At 43.9% G+C, this 21,163-nt stretch overlaps 1 protein-coding gene across 1 annotated transcript in view; it reads left to right on the top strand.

The window, feature by feature from the left end:
* The first annotated feature begins 318 nt into the window (after positions 1–318).
* Positions 319–21,163, top strand: part of SLC44A3 (solute carrier family 44 member 3) — a 98,964-nt gene continuing 78,119 nt past the window's right edge. The window contains exons 1-5 of the mRNA XM_035017983.1: positions 319–412; positions 940–1,047; positions 4,458–4,600; positions 6,994–7,130; positions 8,051–8,144. Coding sequence (XP_034873874.1) covers positions 386–412; positions 940–1,047; positions 4,458–4,600; positions 6,994–7,130; positions 8,051–8,144 — 509 coding nt within the window. The 5' untranslated portion in view covers positions 319–385. The remainder of the gene's footprint in view (positions 413–939; positions 1,048–4,457; positions 4,601–6,993; positions 7,131–8,050; positions 8,145–21,163) is intronic.

The raw sequence follows: 21,163 nt of genomic DNA, 5'->3' as shown, positions 1-21,163 counted from the left end.
CACTCCCCACCCCCCCGCCCCCTCCGTGGGGAAGGATTTGCTGAGACTTTCTCCTTCTTGCTCTCTGCAGGAGCGGGCGCGTTAATTAGGATCGTGGCGGGGCCCGGGGCTGCGCTCCGGTCGGCGAAACGGGCATCCCGGAGCTGCCACCGCGCAGGTGGTTGAGGCCGACGGCCCTAGAAAAAGGCGGCACTCCCGCTGACAGGTGACTGACTGCGCGGGCCCCGAGCCGCTCAGGTGGAGCCGAAGGCCAAGTTCGTGGCTCTGGGAGGCGGCCGCTGGGCGGCGCTGCGCCCCTTCCGGCCGCTGGGCCCCCGGGCCACGGTGCCCCCGCCGCGGGCGCTGCGTCGGCTCGCAGCTCCCCCGCCCGGCCCCAGAGCGCAGGATGCAGTGCCCGGGCGCCCAGTACCTGGTGAGCGACCGCCCCGCACCCCGGGGCGACGGGGCCCCGGAGGGGACGAGGCCCCGCGGGAAGGCTAGGGGTCCTGGGAGAAGGTTCGGGCGACCTCCGAGCACGCTTCCGCCTTCCCCAATCCTCGCGGATAAAGCCCCCGCCCCGGCGCCGCCGAGTCCTGGGGACACCTGGCGGGAAGGACGTAGGGCCGCACTCAGGTGCTGGGGCGGAGGCGAGGGAGAAGCTGGCTGCGGAGCGCAAACTTGGGGCCGCCCGCAGGTGCACCTCCAGGTAAGGACTTGGCGACTGGGGACTTCACGTCCGCTCCGCACAGAGCAGGTGTTTCGAAGTCTCCGTTGAAAGCTTCGGGAGGCCACATTTTAAGAAATAAGATAAATAAAAGGAAAAGAAAGGAAGAAGGAAAAGAAAGAAAAGTTACTTTGAACAGTCTTCAGTACGTTTGGATGCAGGTTGGGACCCATATGTTTATTTATCCTCTTTTCCTCAAGTCCCCCCCCCCCTTTTTGTTTTTTTTGGTCTGGAAGGCTTCTGCAGAGAGAACCCCCCGGCAAAGAGAGTGGAGACCTCAGCTTTATAGGAAGTGCACAGATACGACATGGCTATTCCTGTTCTTTCTCTTTTGGACTGGTTTGGTAAGTATGGGTGCCTAGTAGAGAAGAGAGCACACAGAGTGCGTGCCCTGAAATGACTGTGCCCAAATGGAAATCGCCTTCCTGGTGCCTTCCCCGGGGAAGCCTAGGGTTCCAGGTGGCACCAGGTTAACGTCTGTGCTACAATGAGAGACATCTGCCATGACCACAGAATAAACATCAGTCCTGGGGAATTCCTATCAGGTGACTCGCTAAATTGGAAAAGCTTATTGCTGCAGGCCATATTCTAATGGGAGACTCCATTAGGAAATGAGAATCACCTTTTAGGATTGTTATTTAATACGCCAGTGTGTGGTCTCTTATTATCTGAGCTCACTGCATGGAACTTCTTTTACCATCCCAGCCCCCCAAACAAAATATTCGTCAACTGTTTGCCATTCTCCTAATACAGGAAAATCCAGGGTGAGCCTAGGGATAAATTGCTCTCACTTTAGCTGAGCCTAACATACACATGCCTGGTATGTTATGTTTAGCAGCTAACTGGGAAATGAGCCTTTGATATAAACTCTATAGTTAGGTAATAATTTTTTTCCCATTCTAGTTTCCAGTTATATAGGATTGCTGATAGACCTCATCAGGCTGTGCCATTTTAGTCCTGGAGGGTCTCTTGGCAGCTAAATCTTGATGCTTTGATACTTACTTTAGACTTGTAGGTAACAGCAGAAGGAGCCCCACTCAGCTTCTTGAAAGATCAGGTTCATGAAATGATCTATTCTAGATTGGGGCATGCTATTTGCCACGTGGTTAATGATTAATTTATAAAGCAGCATTACATCACCCCACAGTAATTACCTTTGTTGCAAAGATTTCAATTTGAACAGACCCTGAAATACTATGTTTGTTCCTCTTTCCAAATTCCTCTTTTTTCAAAAAGGATTTATTCATTTGTTGACTTTACCTACTGGTTTCTCATGACAGACATGGTTACAGGTACCGTGGAAGGCTGGGTCTCAAAGGTGTAACTGATTGTTGTGTGTTGTCATGTCGTGGCCCTCTGAGCCCTCCTACAGGAGCCAAGAGAGAGTACCTACACCACCTCCTCCTTAACTGCCCCGCAGATGGCTCCCGTTTCTCTGGGCCTGCTATTGAGCTGCAGGCGCGGCAGCTTTGACCTCAGGCTGTTCATGTTATTCCGTGATCTTCCCTAGCCCCTCCAGGGCTCAAACCTAGTACAGCACTACCAAACCCTCAGCCCAACAGCCACCTGGGGAAAGGATGTGTAGATGGCCCATCACGGCCTGAAGAATTATGAACCATCTGAGAGGGGGCACAGAGCTGGAAACTGCTTTCAAATTCCATGTCGTTTGCAGAATAAATCTGAAGTCTTCAATATGCCCGCATTCTCTTTACTGCATTTGAATAATAATGAGAGTCCTGCAAGCTTAACTGCCTTGCATTATCTCCTGCAAGATTTTTTTAATCAGGGATACTTAAAACAAGGCAAGGTGTGTTTTTCTGCCTCTGCTGTTCAGCTTCCTGGTCTTCTGACATCCTGATTGGTAAAGAGGCACATGCTAGACCCAGGTTATTGATGGTGCTGCCCCCCAGTTAGGGAGGTTTAGGGTGAGGGGCCAGAATTAGAGGCACGTGCAGTCTACTACAAAGACAAAAGGTACCAGCCTTTGTTTATGTTTCCATAAGACACACAGAACAGAATGTCTCAAATTCTGGACCATGTCTGCCTCTACTTACCTCTGCAGTCTCCTCCCCCACCTGCCCTTCCCGTTCCTTTTTAAGACTCCATTTTCTGGATCTTCCCTGGCACCCTTGACCGTGATCTCCTTGGTAGCCTCACCATACCTGGTATCCACTCGTGCTATATCACCCGTCATATGGAATTGTAATTGTGTGTTGGAAATGAGAACAGAGTTTGATGGCTTAAAGTAGTGGTAGTGGTATGGCAGGGACTTAGTGTGTAACCAAATCCCTCCCACCCTAAAACAAAACAGAACTTCCACTCCTCCCACCGGCTTCCCAAGGGAGATACTAACATAAAGAATGTTGATCAATGGAAAATACCCCGTCCTTATTAGCTCTCTCTTGAGCTGGGCAGCAGCCCAGCTTCCTTTTCCTCCAAGTCCAGACCCAGTCGGGATCTTCCCACACTCCAAGCGGAGCGGGCAGGAGAAGCAGCCTGGGGCTGGGTCAGCAGCCACCCCCACCCCAAGTACCGGGTGAGGGAGCTGTCCACCAGCAAAGGTGATGCTCTCCTCCTGAAATCTGACCAGGAGCTGAGGAGGTGCTGGGGAGGGGCCGGGACAGAGAGGCTGCCCATCTTCTGGGCTGAGTTCCTTGAAGGCAGGCATTCGGTTTTGTTGATCTTTATGTCCCCTCATAACGGTCTCTGGCACACGCTGGGCACTTCAGGACTGTTATTTTGATTTCTAAATTGTGGTGAATGAAGAATATCTGCAACATATTTGACTTTGGGACAACGTACCTTTGGAACATGGGGTGTCATTACTATATTTTATTGAGTGGTGTACCATATCCTCACTCCTGGAATGATCATGTTGGGACTAATTATTAAATGCTATTCTATGCGTTGTAAACTGGGAAACTTACCACACTAAGATTGCATTCTGGGGGATACGCAATCTTAGTGGAGGGCCCATCCATGCATACAACGCAATAGTCACCTGAGCTGAAATTTAAAATACTCCATATTCATGATGAAGTTGGATAAAAGTGACTATAGGTTGCAAGATGTCCAGAATTCCTGAGATTCTTTCTTTTGTACATCTTAAGCACTTACCCCCAAATACCATTTTCTTGCTTGTTATGAGCGGTATTTTGGTACACGTCTACTGTGTTGCCTCTGCCCCTGAGGGTCCAAGTCCCCTAAATATAAGAGAAAAAGAAAAAAGGAGAGAGAAAGGGAGGAGGAGGCAAGGAGAAGGAAGGGAGGGAAGAAGGGAAGGAAACTCAGGGGAAAAGGGAAGGGAAGAGGAAGGAGAGAGAGATGAAAGGAAACTCCGGGAAAGAAGTAGCAGTAGTCCTGGGCACCCTTAGATAAAGCAAGAACCTGGTTGGGTGGCGGGGGCGGGGATTTGAGTTGCCCTGGTGAAGTTAGGCCCAGAAGAAAAAAAATGACAGACTCTTGGAAAAGAGGGTAACAAGTATGTGGAGGTAAGAACATGGACAGAAATCTGTTCAGCCTTTAAGAATGTTCTCCCTACCTAACCCGTTGCAGCAAGTGTGAGAGTAACAGCATCTTGACTGACTGGTGCTACTGATATGTCGCTGAAGGAGAGCATATGGTGATGCTGGAAGATTTGCTTTTTACCTGGCTCCACTTCATATCAACACCCTCAGGGATGCGGGGGGCCGGGGGGGGCGGCGAGTCTTCAGCCCGTTGGCCAGGCTCTCATGTGCCACTTGGGTTTTGCCAGATGTTCATCACAGGCTACTCGGTGGCGGCAGGCGCCACGGGAAGACTTCTCTTTGGCTACGACAGCTTTGGCAATGTGTGTGGCAAGAAGAACTCCCCAGTGGAAGGGGCCCCTCTTTCAGGGCAGGACATGACGCGAAAAAAGTAAGTGTTCAAGTAAGTCCCCAACCCAGAGGGGCTATACTATATTTCAGAACTGTATTGATGAGCCATTCGGAGCCTAGAAACTGTTTTTCCATTTAAAACTATCAGCCCATCTCATAAAAAACGGAGGGGGGTGTGTGGTCGTAAAGACACAAGTTTTAGAATCAGCTAGTCCTAAGTTCAAATTCAGCCTGTGCTACTTTTCAGCTGTGTGGCCTTGGGCGGAGTACTTAACCTCTCTGAGCCAAGTTTTCATCTTTTCAACTGGTTATTATACCCAACTCACAAGATTGTTTTAAGGATCCACTGAGACACTGCATGAGCTAAGTAAGGCTTAATATATGTTAGTTGCTACTGTTGTTCTCCACAATGTATCAGAATCGTGTTACCAATTGTATGTTACCAACTGCACACCACCCACAGTATTTTATCTCAGTGGAAATACCTGTATCCCAACTGGGCCTTCTGGGGACCTGTGTCCCACTCCCACCCCAGGATACACTCTCAACTATGGCACGGTGGTGTCACCACCCCTCCAACTCCAACAGAGAAACAGAAAGGGGAGAAGAGAGACAGAAATCCGTGGCCAGGATTTTTCTAAGAGGAGGACCGCCTTGTAATAATTTTTGAGACTTGATGATCAAAAGCAACTTCGAGGAGAGAAAATTTATGGATCTAAATAGGTCCTGAATATAAATTTGAAGTCACCAAGTACAGATCTCAGACCAGGCCTCTTCTACCCCTGAATGTCATGCCTGAGGAGAGGGGCTTTGCTCCGCTGGACATGGACTGCCTGCAGGCATTTCCTCCTGTGCCTGTGGGTCACTTACACAAATGAAGGAAGAAGAGGCTGCCCAGATGTACCCATGCATGCTGAGAAATGGTCAAGTCCTCTTCGGATTGTAAAGTATATATTTTATTCTCAGTAGCCAACGAGTAGAAGCAACCAGGTGTCCCATCAGCAGGTGAACGGATAAACCTAATGTGTATATATATAGAATGGGATCTTATTCGGCCTTAAAAAGGAAGGAAATTTTGACACAGGCTACAGCGTGAGTCAATCTTGAGGATATTATGCTAAGTGAAATAAGCCAGTTGCAAAAAGAAAAATATTTTATGATTTCACTCTATGAGGTACCTAGAGGAGTCACATTTCCAGAGACAGAAAGCAGAATGGTGCTTGCCAGGGGCAGGGGAGTTATTGCTTCATGGGTACAGAGTTTGGGTTTTGCAAGGTGAAAAGTGTTCTGTGGGTGGGTGGGTGGTGGTGATGGTCCCACAGCAGGGGGAATGTATTTAATGCCCAACCTGGGAGGCACTCTACACCTAACATGGTGAAGATGGTAAAATTTTATGAGTATTTTACCACAATTTTAAAAAATTAAATAAAGCATGTATTTATCATAGGTCCAGGAGATCTGTTCCCCCTTTTCCTATTACACCACCTCCCTCCCTCCCAGCCCCCTCCTAGCACCCCCTCTCTAGGGCCCTCCCCTAGAGGACGGCCTCCCTAGCAGCCTCCTGGGCTCTTCTGGCTTCCCCTGATCTCAGCAGCCTGGAGAGGCGTTGGGTGTGGTCTGGGAGCTACCGCTGCTCGCCTGGCTCTTGACCCCATTAAGGGCAACAACCAGCTTTGTTCTCATGCCCCGTCTACCCAGTGGCGGAAGGGCTGGAGTGGGAAGGGTCTCACGAGTTTCCTGGCTCTCAACCTGGGAGGCAGAGGGAGGGCTAGGCTATTAATTTTTAACAGCCTCAGCTCTCCCCTTTCCACTTCTCACTTCCCTGAGTTCAGCTATCCTCTGAAGTAGAGCTGAACACTCAAGTGCCAATCTGTCTTCTGCGGACTTCACTGAGTAGTTTATGCCCTGGCCTGATGCTCTAGCATTCCCTGGGCAGTTTTGTTTTGTTTTAGTTATAAAGATTTTATTTATTTATTTCCCAGAGAAAGAGAGAGAGAGAGCACACAAGCAGGGGGGGAGCAGCAGGCAGAGGGAAGCAGGCTCCCCGCAGGGCAAGGAGCCCAATGCGGGACTTGATCCCAGGACCCTGGGATCATGAACTGAACTGAAGGCAGATACTTAACCGACTGAGCCACCCAGGCGTCCCTCCCTGGGCAGTTTATCAGTCCCTTCAATTTCTCAGTGACTTCCTCGGATCACCCCTTAGTGTTCTCTCCCAGGGGAGACACTTGAGCATGGTTCCTACCCTGCATATCTCCCTAGATGACCCCCAGCAGGCATAATACATGGTAAATTATGCTGAGGCATTTGGTTATAAACATTTGCCATTATTATTCCCACCTTTGATAACGTGGGGATTTTTTTTAAGGCCCATCCTTAAACCCAATGAGAGGAAATGCTCTCAGATAGTCTTCCGTTTCATCTGTTTCATAGACATGTGTTCTTTATGAATTCCTGCAACCTGGAAGTCAAGGATGTGAGGCTCAACTCCACCATCCTCTGCGTGTCCAGATGTCCCGAAGAGCAGCTCAGTACCCTGGAAGAAGTCCAGCTCTTTGCAGACAACAATGGTAGGCACCAAGGGATGGGGGTTCACTCTTCCCCCTCAGGCTGGGAACCACAATGGGGGAACCACAGTGGGAGAACCGGTGCAGACCTAGATGAGACAGCTTACCCAGCCTTCTCCACAAAGCTGGAAATTGTTGTTCCTTGGGGATTGTCCTCTTCTTGCATAGAAAAGGCCATAAATGTTTTCTCCTGGGCTTGTGCACTTGCATTCAGGCTTATCTGGAATTTATCTGGAACCCTAGCTGTTCTCTGCTCACTGCCAGGGAATGGTCTTCCATACAGAGCATGGCATAGACTGACCTGTAGGGCCTGAAGGCAGGGTCGGACAGAGGTCAGAGAGCTCTGTGCACACGGGCACATCCAGTCTTAGAGAGGGGCTGCAAGCTCTGGGCTTTCATTAAAATGTTCTTTCATTAAAATGCTGGGGCCCATGGATACTTGCACTAATCATTAACGTAACTGAAGTACCTGGCTCTGAGCCCACTCTTGAGATTTACGTTATAAGGATTAAACAAGCAGAGGAAAGTAAAAGAAATTTGAGGCAATCCACTGCAAAGTTTATCTGCCTGTGAAATGGTGTGCCAGATTTTGAAAAAATTATTTGCAAGGCTGGGTTAAAAATATCAAGCCTATACAACAAATTATCTTCAGAAACCTTCAAAAGATTTTCGTGCTAATCATATAACTTTTAGTTTTGAGTTGAGATTTAGGGGAGGGAGGAAGGGTAAGAGACCTCAAATTGTATGATTTTATGCTTATTCTTTCTGTGTTTAGGTCACCTATAGACCTGTTTCCTAAATCTGAGTGATGTATTCCCTTTCCTTCCGGTTTGGTGAAAGGACTATGGTTTTCTTACTGGCTCCCCTACAAAGCTGAGCACAATGTAGGAGGATGGTACAGTGTGTGTGTCTTCTGCTTCCAGGGTCCTTCCTGTGTGTTTATAGTTTGAATTCCATCAACTACACCCAGGATCCAAGTGCATACTCACTGTGCCCCAGGCTACCAGTTCCTCCAAGGTAAGAAGCTCCCATATTTTTTCCTTATCCATCAACAAAAGTCATGGGGTATTTGATGTACATCTCTTGCTCTTGTGAGTATTGTCAGAAGCACAGAGGAGATTATCTGGTAGAGCCCACCATCTAGAAAAGGCCAGGGATAAAGAAGGAGGGACTCTGCAACGTATATAATGGACAATGGATTCAGAACCAGGCCGCAGAAGGAGAAGGGTCAACAATGAAGACACATATCATCATAAAAGGACAACACTAGAGCTTGCAGAATTAATACATGAATCATTACCAATTGAGTGGTTTTATAAGGTAGTTGGTATGTATTTTTTCTCCTCCAACCATCACAAAGTAGAAATGGTTTACTTTTGCTCTTTTATTATGAGACGTTGTTAGTTCTTACAGCTCTAGATTTCTCCAGAAGGAGCAGACCTACATGGACAAGGCCAAGTGGCCACCACGCACATCTTCCCAATGAGGACCGAAAATGGGTCCTTCTCCAGGATGCTACTTGTGAACTCCTTCTGGCGTCAGCCATTCCTATCAGCTAGTGTAGTTCCTGGCGCACAGGAAGCACCTCACAAGTATCTGTAGAATAATGAGGAAGCCGGGGTTGTGTTGCCATGGTAAGTGGCTCCCATTTGAGCCATTGAGAAGGCAACTGGGAAAATGCAATTACTACCCATGGCTACTGTCAGGAAGCTGAGATGTTCTGAAGGAGGACTTGGATTTATTTTGCATTACCATTCTTTTGAAAGTTGTCAGTATGTTTACAATGAAGGAGACCTCTGTGCAGAATTCCTGAGAAGTAATGATAATTTAAGTAGAATAAGGTATTATGCCAACTGTCTAGCACGGTGTTGATCACACTCTTGGTTGGGACCCACAGTACGAAAGTTATACCATCACCGGCCCGGTACTGTGGTCCTATACCTTCATACATATTTATGAGTATAAAACAGAAATAGAAGTCTCACACAACAAGATTTCCCCTTGCTGCGTATGATTCATACTAATAGTTCCAACTCTATTTCACTTTTTTAAGACAGTAATTTATTTCATAATCTAATGGGTTGCAAGCATAGCTTGAAAAATGCTGATCTCGGAGGTGCTTAAAACACAACACTCAGGTAGATTTTAGCTGCACAGGAGGAAAAATATAGTTAACCGTTTTCCTGGCATCCTTTTCTAAAATAAATACTTTGTGTTACAAGTAACTGAAAGAGGAGAGAATTATTTGCAGAGGAGAGAACCCATTGTATATTTCTATATCTTATTTTAAGAATTCTGAGTTTTGTCAGATATCATTAACGTATCTCAGTGAAACATAACTAAAGCCAAAAAAAATAAACTACAGTGTTGTAGTAAGTTAAATTATTTAACACTTGGAGAGAAGGGTTGTTTGTTTGTTTTAACCTTCTACACTTTGACCATCTTCCTAGTCTCCCTGCCCCAGACCCTGGCCACCACCATTCATGGTCTGCTTCTATGAAATTGACTATTTCAGATTCCACATAGAAGTGAGGTCATAAAGTATTTGTCTTTTGAGAAGGACTTTTTTAAGGAACACAATTTGTAACTGTGCCTGCAGAAGGAATTGAAAGAGAATGGAATTTTTTCAGGTTGCAGCTTAAGCAGCGGTGGATAAATTCTTCTTACCATAAATGGAATGGCAGCTGTAATTCCGTGGGAAGCTTATATCTTGATGTTGTTGATGATAATGGCGAACATTTATTGAGGTTTTGATAGTTGCGAGGTACTTTTCGAAGCTCTTGACGTGTGTTCATTCTTCTGGACCTCACGAAACCACTGTGCTACAGGCATTGTTTTCATCCCTATTTTATGGTGGAAAAACCTGGCGCAAGGACAGGGTAAGGGAGCACAAGCCTCAAGTGGAAGAGTTGGCAAGCAAACCCAAACAGTGTCCATATTAGTTTCTGTAATCCAAAACCAACAGTCAAGGCTGCATTGGTTTTATTTTGCCTGGCAAATGGCCTCCTTGGGCTCATACCAGGATGGGGTGGGGGGAGCCCCATAGCCTGTGTCCTAGGATCCCCATTTTTCTACCTGTCACGCCTGTCCTAGACCTTTCACCCCCGAAATGTAGAACTTTTCGTGGAAAGAAACCTGTTGATTGGCCTTTCTTGGACAGAGTCAGGGAGAGAGAAATAGCCTTGAGAGCTCCATTTCCTTTTCCTACACAAGCAGGAGTTTGTTTTAAGATGGAAATTATCATATTTATCATGGAAGAGCAGTGCCAAAAGTAAAAGCTTGAAATCATGAGAAGTGCGGTCATAGGGCCAAAGAACATTTTCTAAATACCTCTATTGAGTAAACCAGTTGTTTGTTCTTCCTCTGTCAATCACGTGAGCTGTAACAGACCCTTTTAGAGCAGTGGTTGAATATCAAAAAGGTTTGTGTCCCAAGGTATGAGCTTTTAAGAGCAGTGAAAAAATAGTGCAGAAGATAACATATCTTTTTCCCTTGGGGTTCAACATAATATTGTATTTTGAGTCCCCTGTGTATTTAAAATCTAAACGGCTTGGGTTTTTCCATCCAGTAAGTTCTAGTCCTAGCCTCCCATGTGGGTGCCCATGCATGTCAGTGCTTTGTTTGATCAGAGGAATTCCAACAGGGCCATCTAAATATACAGTCAGCTCTTTGAATTACTTCCTGCAAATTTGAATGGCTAGGCTGGTGGGGAGAGGAAAAGCAGAAGTGGGGAAGAAACCACAGTCTGTGGCCCGAAGTCATATCCCCTGCCCCAACTAATGAAGTGTTCAATGGGCAATTGGTCAACCACACACCAGGGATGACCCACATTTGACATGTTTCTCTGTGTCACCCTCAGGGCTGAGATGGGCCATTCTTTACCAGCACAGGGTTATAAAATGCCTGAAAAGCACCACCCTAACAAACAATGTTGACAAAAATTAAGGTCTTATGGAGAGTTGTGCTTGGGGAAAAACAAAATGACATTAAATTTATATCTGATCTTATTTTTCAGAAATACTAACTGAAAGCTCAGAAAACATTTGCTCTAGCAGTAATTCAGATTCATTGGTGTTAAGACTGTTTCATAATAGAAAAGAAAAAGAAATTAGAGGTTTAAAACTCAGAGATCAGGAGGTAAAAATTACTACTCTGCAGGTGGTAAGAAAATTAACTGAAAAACTACAAATGATAAGAGAACTTATTTAGGTGGCAGAAAACATGATTAATATACTGAAATCTGCAGCATCCATATATTTTTAAGAAGACAGCTTTTACCATAGTGAGAAAAAAATACAAAAATGAACTAGGTACTTTAGTGCTAGAGACAAATTTAATAAGAAATGTACAAGAACCATAAAAAGAACACTTTAATATGTTCCTAAGCTACAAGGAAAAGTTAAACAAATGGAAAGACAGTGTTGTTGACAGTATGACTCAACATTATAAAGATGTCATTTCTCCCTGGGTTAAGCTATAAATTTATCATGATTACAAGTAAAAAACAATTTTTTTCAATAACTAGACAAGCTGATTTTAAAATTTGTAAGGAAATTAAAAAGAGAAAGCAGAAAAAAAATCTGAATGAGAAAAACAACAGAGACTAGTCCTTTCAGTTTTTAAAACATACTATATTATAAAGTTTAATAACTAAAATACTATAACTGAACTAACGTGAGTTTGCTCCTTGGTGAATCACAGATAGAAACTACACCAGGTGAGTTACACACCAGGTGAGTTTCACACAAGGAAATTTTATTTGCCGCAAATAAGGAGATCATGGGGAATAACTTCCAAAGCCCTGAATCCCTGAGCAAGGGTGAGTGGGTTCCTTTTATTTACAGTGAGGATGAATATTTAGAAAGGGAAGCCTTGTCCCCATATGTAGAGGCAGGCACCAGGTCGCACATGTATCTTGAGGAAATATGCCTTACACACATTGTATGTTATGTAAGTGAGGCTCGCGCTTCTCTTTGAGTGGAGATTTTAGTACTGTGATGACATAAAGGTAACTGTCGGTCACTCCGTGAGTCACTCCATGGTCCATCTGCACAGCTGTGAGGTGGGGCTAAGCTCAAACTGGTCTGGGTGGCCTGGGTCAGGGCCGTCATTATTGCTTGGGGGGCAGTTTTGGTTTCCATCAGAGGGTGCTATGCCCCTCAGGTCTTTTGTCTGAGTTAAAAGATAGGCTGAAAAGAAGAGTTTAAGGGAAAATGTGGGACAAAGTCCATTGGGTACAAGCAGGCTAGCAATAAAGGTCATGTCTTGGGGTCTAGCTGGTGACAGTACTAGTTCATGTGTGGAAAGATCAATGGAAGATACTAGATAATCCAGGAATAGACCCAAATGCTTTTAGAGATTTAGTACATGATAAAAGTGGCATCTCAAATCAGTGACAAAATGACAGGTTACTGAACAGGTAGTGTTGGGACAACTGGACAGGCATCCAGGGGAAAAGCTGGATCTCTGCCTCAAATGAATAAATTCCAAATGGATTAAAGATTTTATTTTATTTTTTTAAATTAATTTGTTTTTTAGAGGGGGGAGGGGCAGAGGAAGAGAGAGAGCATCTCAAGCAAGCCACACCCGGCAGAGCCCAACACGGCTCGATCCCATAACCCTGAGATCATGACTTGAGCCCAAATCAAGAGTCGGATGCTTAACCCACTGAGCCACCCAGGCACCCCAAACGGATTAAGGATTTTAATGTATAAAGTGAAACTAGAAAATACTAGAGGCCATGGGAGAATTCTTCCATAACCTGAAGGTAAGGAAGGCTTCTATCTATGACTTATAACTCAGAAGACATAAAATAAAAAATGGGTTAAGTTTGGCCACACTAAAACATTTCTGCCTGACAAAACACAAGAAGCAAAATTAACAGGCAAATAAGTCGCAGTTCCTATAAAAGGATTAGTTTCTCTAATTTATAAAATATCTTGCTAATCCAACTTTTAAAAGACCAGTAGTATCTTAGTATAAAAATGAGATAAAAATATGAATAGATGCTTCAAAGAAAAAGCAGTGTTGTTTAAACATATGAAAAGAGGCTGAACTTCGGGGCACCTGGGTGGCTCAGTCGATTAAGCGTCTGCCTTCGGCTCAGGTCATGATCCCAGGGTCCTGGGATCGAGCCCCACATCGGGCTCCCTGCTCGGCGGGAAGCCTGCTTCTCCCTCTCCCACTCCCCCTGCTTGTGTTCCCTCTCTCGCTGTGTTTCTCTCTATCAAATAAATAAATCTTTAAAAAAAAAAGAGAGACTGGACTTCCCTTATGATAGGGGAAATTCTATGTAAGAATCTAATGTTTTCACATTTCCAGTGGTTAGATGGCAGCATATGAAGTCGGATAATGTGCTCTACTGTCAAAGGTGTAGGGAAGTAGACACTTTCATACATTGCTGAGGCAGGGATCTCAGGAGGGCAAAGCATCAGTATTCACCAATGATGAATGTACATACCTTTAAATCAAGCTTCTCTACTTTTAGAAATTTATTTTTTTAAGCTTACTTATTTAGGTAATCTCTACACTCAACGTGGGGCTCAAACTCACGACCCTGAGATCTAGAGTTGCGTGCTCTTCCAATGGAGCCAGCCAGGCGCCTCTCTACCTCTAGAAGTTTAATCTACAGGTACACTTGTACTGCTGTGATATGACATTTGTGCAAAAAAACAAATTAAAAAAAATAAAATCTTTAATCCATTTGGAATTTATTCAGTTAAGGCAGGGATCCAGCTTTTCCCCTGGATGCCTGTCCAGTTGTCCCAACACTACCTGTTCAGTAACCTGTGATTTTGTCACTGATTTGAGATGCCACTTTTATCATGTACTAAATTTCTGAAAGCATTTGAGTCTATTCCTATTACAGTGTTTGTAATATAGCGGAAGAGTGAAAACAATCTACATGGCTGTCAGTAGCCGGCTGCTTACATAAAGTAACACTGTTTAGCTGTCTAATAAGAGACGAGCAAGCTAGGAATAGCTGAGAATGTTCTCAGTCTGAGAAAGAGCATCTATGAGAAATCTACAATTAATGTTATACTAAATGGTAAACTACTGAATGCTTTCCCATCTAAGATGAGAACAAAGCAGGGATATCTGCTCTGACCACTAACATTCAGTGCTGTAATGGAGGTCCTATGAACTGCAAAAGAGGAAGGAAAAGAAATAGAAAAGAAGTGAAATCATCTTTATTTACAGATGACCTAATTGCTTATATAGAAAATCCAAAGGAATCTACAAAGTAACTACTGAGTGAATTTAGCAAAATTGCGAGATACAAGGTCAAATTGCATTTCTATACATTTACAACAATTAGGGAATCGTTGTTAAAGTCCATTTTTAGCAACATCAAAAAATATAGAATAACTAGGAATAAATTTAACAGAAGACATGGAAGACCTTGACTAAAAACTTTAAAGACCTTTCTGAAATTAAAGAACTCCAAAATAAGTGGAGAGATAGACCTTATTGGTGAAATGGAAGTTTTAATATTGTTAGGGTGTCATTTCTCCCCAAACTGTCCTACAGATTCAGCGTAATGCCCCCAACATAATTTTTTTTTTAGAAATTGACAAGTTTATTCTAAAAAAAATGCAGAAACGCTAAAGACCAAGAGTCACACACACACAAAATTTTTGGAGAACAAAGTTAAAGGGCTCATACCACCTGATTTCAAGAGTTACTATAAAGTTACGGTGATTAAGACGTGCTAAGAAACAAAGTTCAATGGAATACATTTGAAGATCTCGTTGGCTTTGTTAACTGACTCATGAATCTGACAGCGTCCACCCAGCAGGTAGAGGAGAGCTCTGCGAAGTTGAAGGGGAGGTTTTTATAGGAAGGAGGGTGGGATAAGAAAGTTATTAGCAAAAGGAAAGGCTTGTTCCAGGCCAAGGGGCTTATGCAGATTACCTCATCCACGTGGTGCTAATTGAAAAATTCCTAGCTGCCTGGTTAAGACTACATTTCTGGGGGAGGTCGAAAGAGCAATTAGATGAGGTATTAAGCGCTGTTTGGGGAACTTGGTCGAAGTGACACCATTTTGGGCCCATGGGTTTCTTTTTAACAATTACCCCATTTTGATCAGACTCTCTGAGTAACTGGGAAACAGGATCAAAGTGTAAGACGTTAGTGCCGTCCTCAGCCATTGCTCTGACGTGTGTGTGGGTTTTGTTGTTCCTTTGCGCTGTATCTGTAGGTCAGGACATTTTCGCCTAACCTCTGTGATCTTCCCAGGTCATGGTTTCAGACGTACATTCTTTAAGTGGGTCATTTTCTTTGTGCCTTAGACGTTCCAGTCTTAGGGAGATGGTTTGCTCGGTGGGTAGCGGCTGCGATCATGGATGTAAGGCTTTTCAGAGAACACAACACCCCAGGGAGATTATTGTGATTCCTATAAACAGGATAACTCCCAATATTGGGGTGTACTTTAGAGCCATGGTGCCAAGTCACCTTTTTTAAGCCAAGTGCTTTGTCCTGTGATGTTTTGTAATTGAGTTTCAGTTTCCCCAGAAGGTGTTAACCTTATATAAAACCAGGAAATATTACAGCACGTGGTGTTGACCACAGCAGAGACACCTCCTTGCTCAGCTGAAAGATTATTAAGAGCTGTTCTAGTATTATGGACAACTTTGGCTAGAGAGTCTAAGGATATGTGTTGGCCTGCTATTGTTCTAACAGCAGAGTTTGCAGTAATTTTAAGAATTAAGGGAAAGTTTTCAATCATTGCCTCATTTACATTTATCCCTAACCAGGGAAATAGGGATCAGCCATAAGGAGTGAGTCCTGAATCCTGAAACCCTCTTTGGTAGGTCAGTGTAAATGAACTCAAAATGGAAATTAAGGAGAGTCAACTGATTAGATGTCTTATTTTATTTGTGAAATGTTAGGGGCACAGTTAGACTTTCTCCTAGCCTGAAACAAGAGGTTACCCCCACTTAGCAATGAGCAGGGAGATACAGATGAAGGTGTTATCTTTCCAGGCCAGTGCCAGAGTAAAGGAAAGGAAAAGAAGGAAGGGGAGTTTTCTATTTCAAGTATGAAGTCTAAATCTGGTGTCTTAAATGGAAGCAGTCCACCTCAAGGTCAGCTACATCTCTTCCCCATCAATTTGATTTAGAGGATCCGGTGTGTGCAAAGGACCAATGTCAGGTGGAGCCTTTGTTAGCTATAAGATGTGTCCTCAAGGCTCTCTACGTCTTTTAGTCTTACGGCTGTGTCAGTGATCAGGAGCACTTGGTAAGGTCCCTTCCCACGGGGCTCAAGAGCTGTTTTTTTAACAATGATGTTTCCAAAACAGCCAGTCACCAGGTTCCAGACTGTGACCAACAGGAGCCTTTGAACAGGGGCTTCAGGGGAAAGCATGTGTATCCTGTGGATGGTAGGCTTTAGCATAAGGCTTTAAAGACCAGTAGCTGGTCATACTAGCATGAGATAGGATCAGCAGAAAGTTTTCTGAGAGAATACCACAACATTTGCAAGGTTTTGTTAAGGTTTGTATGATTTGCTCAGTGCAGTGGGTGCTTTGATCACTGGAGATCAGGGAAGATAGACCTCAAGTGGGAAACATATTTTCTAACAATTTCTTTGCTTTCGTGGGGGCGTCAGCCTTGCAGCAGGAAAAAGCTTCAGCCCATCTGGGAAACACACCTATAGTAACAAGAACATACTGATAACCCATTCTTTAAAATTGCAAATTTATGAATACATTTCAAAAATTCTAGAAGCAGGTGCCTTTTGAAACTTTTCCATATGGCATTAACATATACAAATATCTTTTCATTTCTCTGTAATGAGAAGCTAAAAGTAGATAAACCTATGTTTAGCAATTAATGTATTAGTATTTTGTCTTATTTGGAAATGATCTAGGTATTTAATAAATTTAACTTAATTCATCATTTAACCTAACTCAGCAAAACTTTAAGGTTTTAGATTACCAAAAAGAAAATTTGAGAAAACTCTTTAAGTAGACATAAATATTGCTGAAAAGTTCATTTATAAACTTCTATCTTGCTTACATCTATTTACTTGTCCTTAATAATTACGTTAGATTACCTACAAAAACTTCATTAAACATTAGGCAAAGTCAGTCATTATCCTAAGCTATTTTTTTTGACAGATCTTACAAGCATTAACATGAATTTATTAGGCTAGTAAACTCAGGTAGAATAAAAGTTTTATATTTAATCTTGATGTCTGTTTTAATTAAACCATCAACCTGAAATTTGCTTTAATATCAAATATTTTTCCAGATCACATGAACTTGAAAAACATTTGGGTTTCTAGTTTCTATCTTTCTAGGAGTTGTAGAATGGCCAAACCTTACAAGCACTTGCCTTCGAGCTATATAAATAGAGCTCTTTTACAGATTAATTTCAGCAATACCATCTGGAGGTAAAAAATACCATAGAACCACAGCATATGCATGCATGCACTCAGCCACTCACCGCCAACAACGAAACCCAAAGACAGACCAGTGGTGATGAAACAAGAAAGGCATTTCTTTCAGTGAGGCCGACACCGGGAAGGCAATGGGTTAGTGTCCCAAAGTCGGTCTCCAAAGGGCCAAAAATATTTCCTGGTTTTATATAAGGAAAATGTGGGACAAAGTTCGGTGGGTAGGTCCAGGTGGTCAATAAAGGTCAAGCCAATCACTGTTTTGGGGTCAGTCACGTGGGGTCTTGCAGGCTCTGGGCAGTCCTTATTGTTGAGGGGTAGTTTCATTCCCATCTGGCATGTCTTGCCCTCAGGGTCTTTTGCCTGAGATAAGAGATAAACTGGAAAGACCTTAATCTGTTAGAAAATACAGACTGACAGTCAAAAAAAAAAAAAAAAACAACAACGAGGCAGTTGAAGTTCTCTTACACGTGAGCGTTCAGAGACACAGAAAACTTCCAGCTTCTATTTTGGTATAGTGGTGAGCATAGCTGCCTTCCAGCTTCTATTTTAAAATGACCTGCCATGAAAAAGTTACAAAATTTACTAGTCATAAAAGTTGGATCTGAGGGTTTTTTTCCAATAGATGGAATAAGTTAAGCTGAACTGTCTAGATGACTAAAGCTTTTAAAAATTTGTGGAGAAGACACTGAAGAGGTGTTCTTTGTCCTTGGCAAGTCAAGTTCCAAATGACCTTTTCACCACCCCCGCTTTGTTTTCTTGGTAAGAATACCTCCCTGCAATCTGGAAAAGCCCCCGAGAACACCAGACAGAAGGCTGAACACGCACGTTAGAAAGGCACAAGAAAAAAAACGCAGGCGCTCCCTACTATGACTTCCGTCCCCTTAAAGCCAGAAGGTTTACACTTACCAGCCTTTTGAGATAAAAAGGGGAGGTTTGGGGATTGGTAAAAGGGACTGGCCGTCTTTGAATTGTTTCTGGAGCCACACCTCTGGTCCTGGAAAGACTGGATTTGTAAAACCGGGACAGCTGGGGGTTTTTTGTTTTGTTTTTTAAAGATTTTAATTTCTTTGAGAGAGAGAGAGACAGTGAGAGAGGGAACACAAGCAGGGGGAGTGGGAGAGGGAGAAGCGGGCTTCCGGCTGAGCGGGGAGCCTGATGTGGGGCTCCGTCCCAGGACCCTGGGATCATGACCTGAGCAGAAGCAGACGCTTAATGACTGAGCCACCCAGGTGTTCCCGGGACAGCTGTTTTCAACCCCTCAGAGAATGGGGTTGCCACTTAACTGATGTCAAAGGACTGACACACCCATCCACCTGTGGGAATATCTTTTCCTCTGGGTACATTTAGCTTGGAGGGAGAAGACCTAAAAAGAAAAAATAATAACAATAAATTAAACTAAAAATTCAGGCTCTGAGTATCAGCTTCCAGTTTAACCAAATTTCTGATTCTAGAATGATTAAGTCCTTTCAAATGTCTTGTCAGGTTCCAGCCAGGACAGACAGTATTTTGGGCAGTATTAAACAAACTTATAGACCCAAGAGGCGTCCTCGAAGAGAGTTACGTAAAACATAGCACCTTCACAATATCTAGACTCACTGTCAAAGATAGCCAAAGAAAGAACCGACAACCAGCACGTCCCAGACAGAAAGCCAAGCCTCGTTCTTAAGACACAGAAGGAGACAATCAAGAAGGAAATAGTTATTCCCAGGACAGAAAGAGTCAATACCCCATGGATCTCTATGTGGAAAGGAAGGGACAATGTGAGTTTTTATTCCCCTCTCTCACTGGGTTCAGGAGGTAATCTATTTATAAAAACTCTTGAGAATCCTCCCTGGGCTTAAGAAATGTTTTAACTCTAGACCTTAGTTCGACCTTTAACCAAGGACTGAGAGATACCTGAGGAGGATCGCCAGTAGCCTGCAATGGTCTTATTTCAATAGGTCACAGTTAATAGTCTCTTGAGAAGGGAAAGGCAGTTCAGCCCGAGGCTCACTAGCGTAAGTACTTGAATGAAGACTAGAGAGGAACAGTAGGAGTTATGGCAGTCTTAGGGTCTTGCTTTAGGTTCCTTTTCTCTTTTTTCATTAGCTTTTTTAATGAACCGTCCAATGAAACTATTTTGGAATTTTAAAACCTTTTGGAGGCTTCTGCAGGCCAGTTAAAACAGGTACCCCATTCTGTTTAATCTGGAAACTCTTGCTTTCAAGTGCACTTCTTAAATGAATGATCTTGTCTAACTGGAACGTTCCCCATAATGGCCACTGCAATTCTACATTATTTTTGGTAAAACTTTTTTATCTTGCTGGATACCTGCAACTTCTAGGACTGTTATTCTTAGACATAAAATGAGCAGGTGCTCAGCACCAGAAGATGGCATGGTCAGCTCTCTGGATGCAAAGGATCCCATTCCTTCTAGTTAGGCCTTTGGGTTTCGCAGAGTCAAACTAATACCTCAGAGGGACTTGCTACTGGGTTAGGGTTGTGTTTTACCACGTGCCTCATTGCACGGAAGTTTTCTTGAGGTTGGGAGGTGACCTAGTGTCAATCTAATCTGATCCATGACCAAGCATCCTAACGCAGGAGTCTGAGTTAGATGGCAAGTACTCTAACAGCTATTAAATGCTCCACCAATTCCCACCAATTTTTGCAGTGTTTTGGCCTCCAAGATCCCCACTAGCAATGGCCTTTATTTATATAAAACAAGACAAACAAATGTGTACCCCAACAAACCAGCAGTAACCAAAACATGGCGCTGCAGACTGGCCAAGAGAAGGCCGTGCGTACCACCAGCAATCCGCTGTATGGACTAAACCAGCAGACTCCATTCAGGGTGACTGTGGACAGGAACTAAGAAGGGATTCCAACACAGAACTGTAGACTGAACCAAGGGCTAAAGACTGGTGCTCTGTTCGAGCCTCCTGTCAGTCCAGACTGACCTGTCCACCCTGGACTGGAAAGCCAGTTAGATCAGTAGCTTGAACACGAGGAGCATGGCTGAAACTGAGAGGAACCCACCAATGGCCCTCAGAAATGGGGAGAAAAACCATGAACTCAGAAGACCTTGCAGAACGCTACAGTTGTGTTTCTCTTCCCCAAATGCCATCAGAAGTTAGCTTCAGATCCCCAGCCCACCAAAATCTGTTTAAAAACAATTCCACCAAGGCAATGTGAAGATCTCATTGGCTTTATTTAATGATTCACGAATCAGACAGCACCCCACCCAGCAAGTAGAGGGGAGCTCTGGGGAGTTTTACAAATGGAAGATGTTTATAGGAAAGAGGGCGGGGCAAGAAAGTTAGCCAAAGGAGAGGACTGTTCCAGGCAAGGTTGTTTTTTCCCTTAGGAGAAGAGCAACTATCTTGCAGATTGCCTCATCTTCTTCTGGAGGATGGAGAGAGCCCATGCAGCAGGCTCATTAGCACCCATCAGAAAATTCCTCGGACTGGTGAAGATTACATTTCTGGGGAAAGTTGAAATTGTATTAGGTATTAAGCCCCGGTTTGGGGACTCAGCCTAAGTGACACCATTTGGGGCCTGTGGCTTTCTTTTTAACAGCAGTATTGGAATGAAGATAAACAAATAGATAATTGGCTCAGAATTGAGGGCCCAGAAATAGAACTACATATACATGGTCA

This window comes from Mirounga leonina, unplaced genomic scaffold, assembly GCF_011800145.1.
Source record: "Mirounga leonina isolate KUSES-001 unplaced genomic scaffold, KU_Mleo_1.0 Mir_173, whole genome shotgun sequence".
Classification (NCBI taxonomy): domain Eukaryota; kingdom Metazoa; phylum Chordata; class Mammalia; order Carnivora; family Phocidae; genus Mirounga; species Mirounga leonina.
The sequence above is the reverse complement of the archived record's forward strand: the minus strand, read 5'-3'. Positions and strand labels throughout refer to the sequence as shown.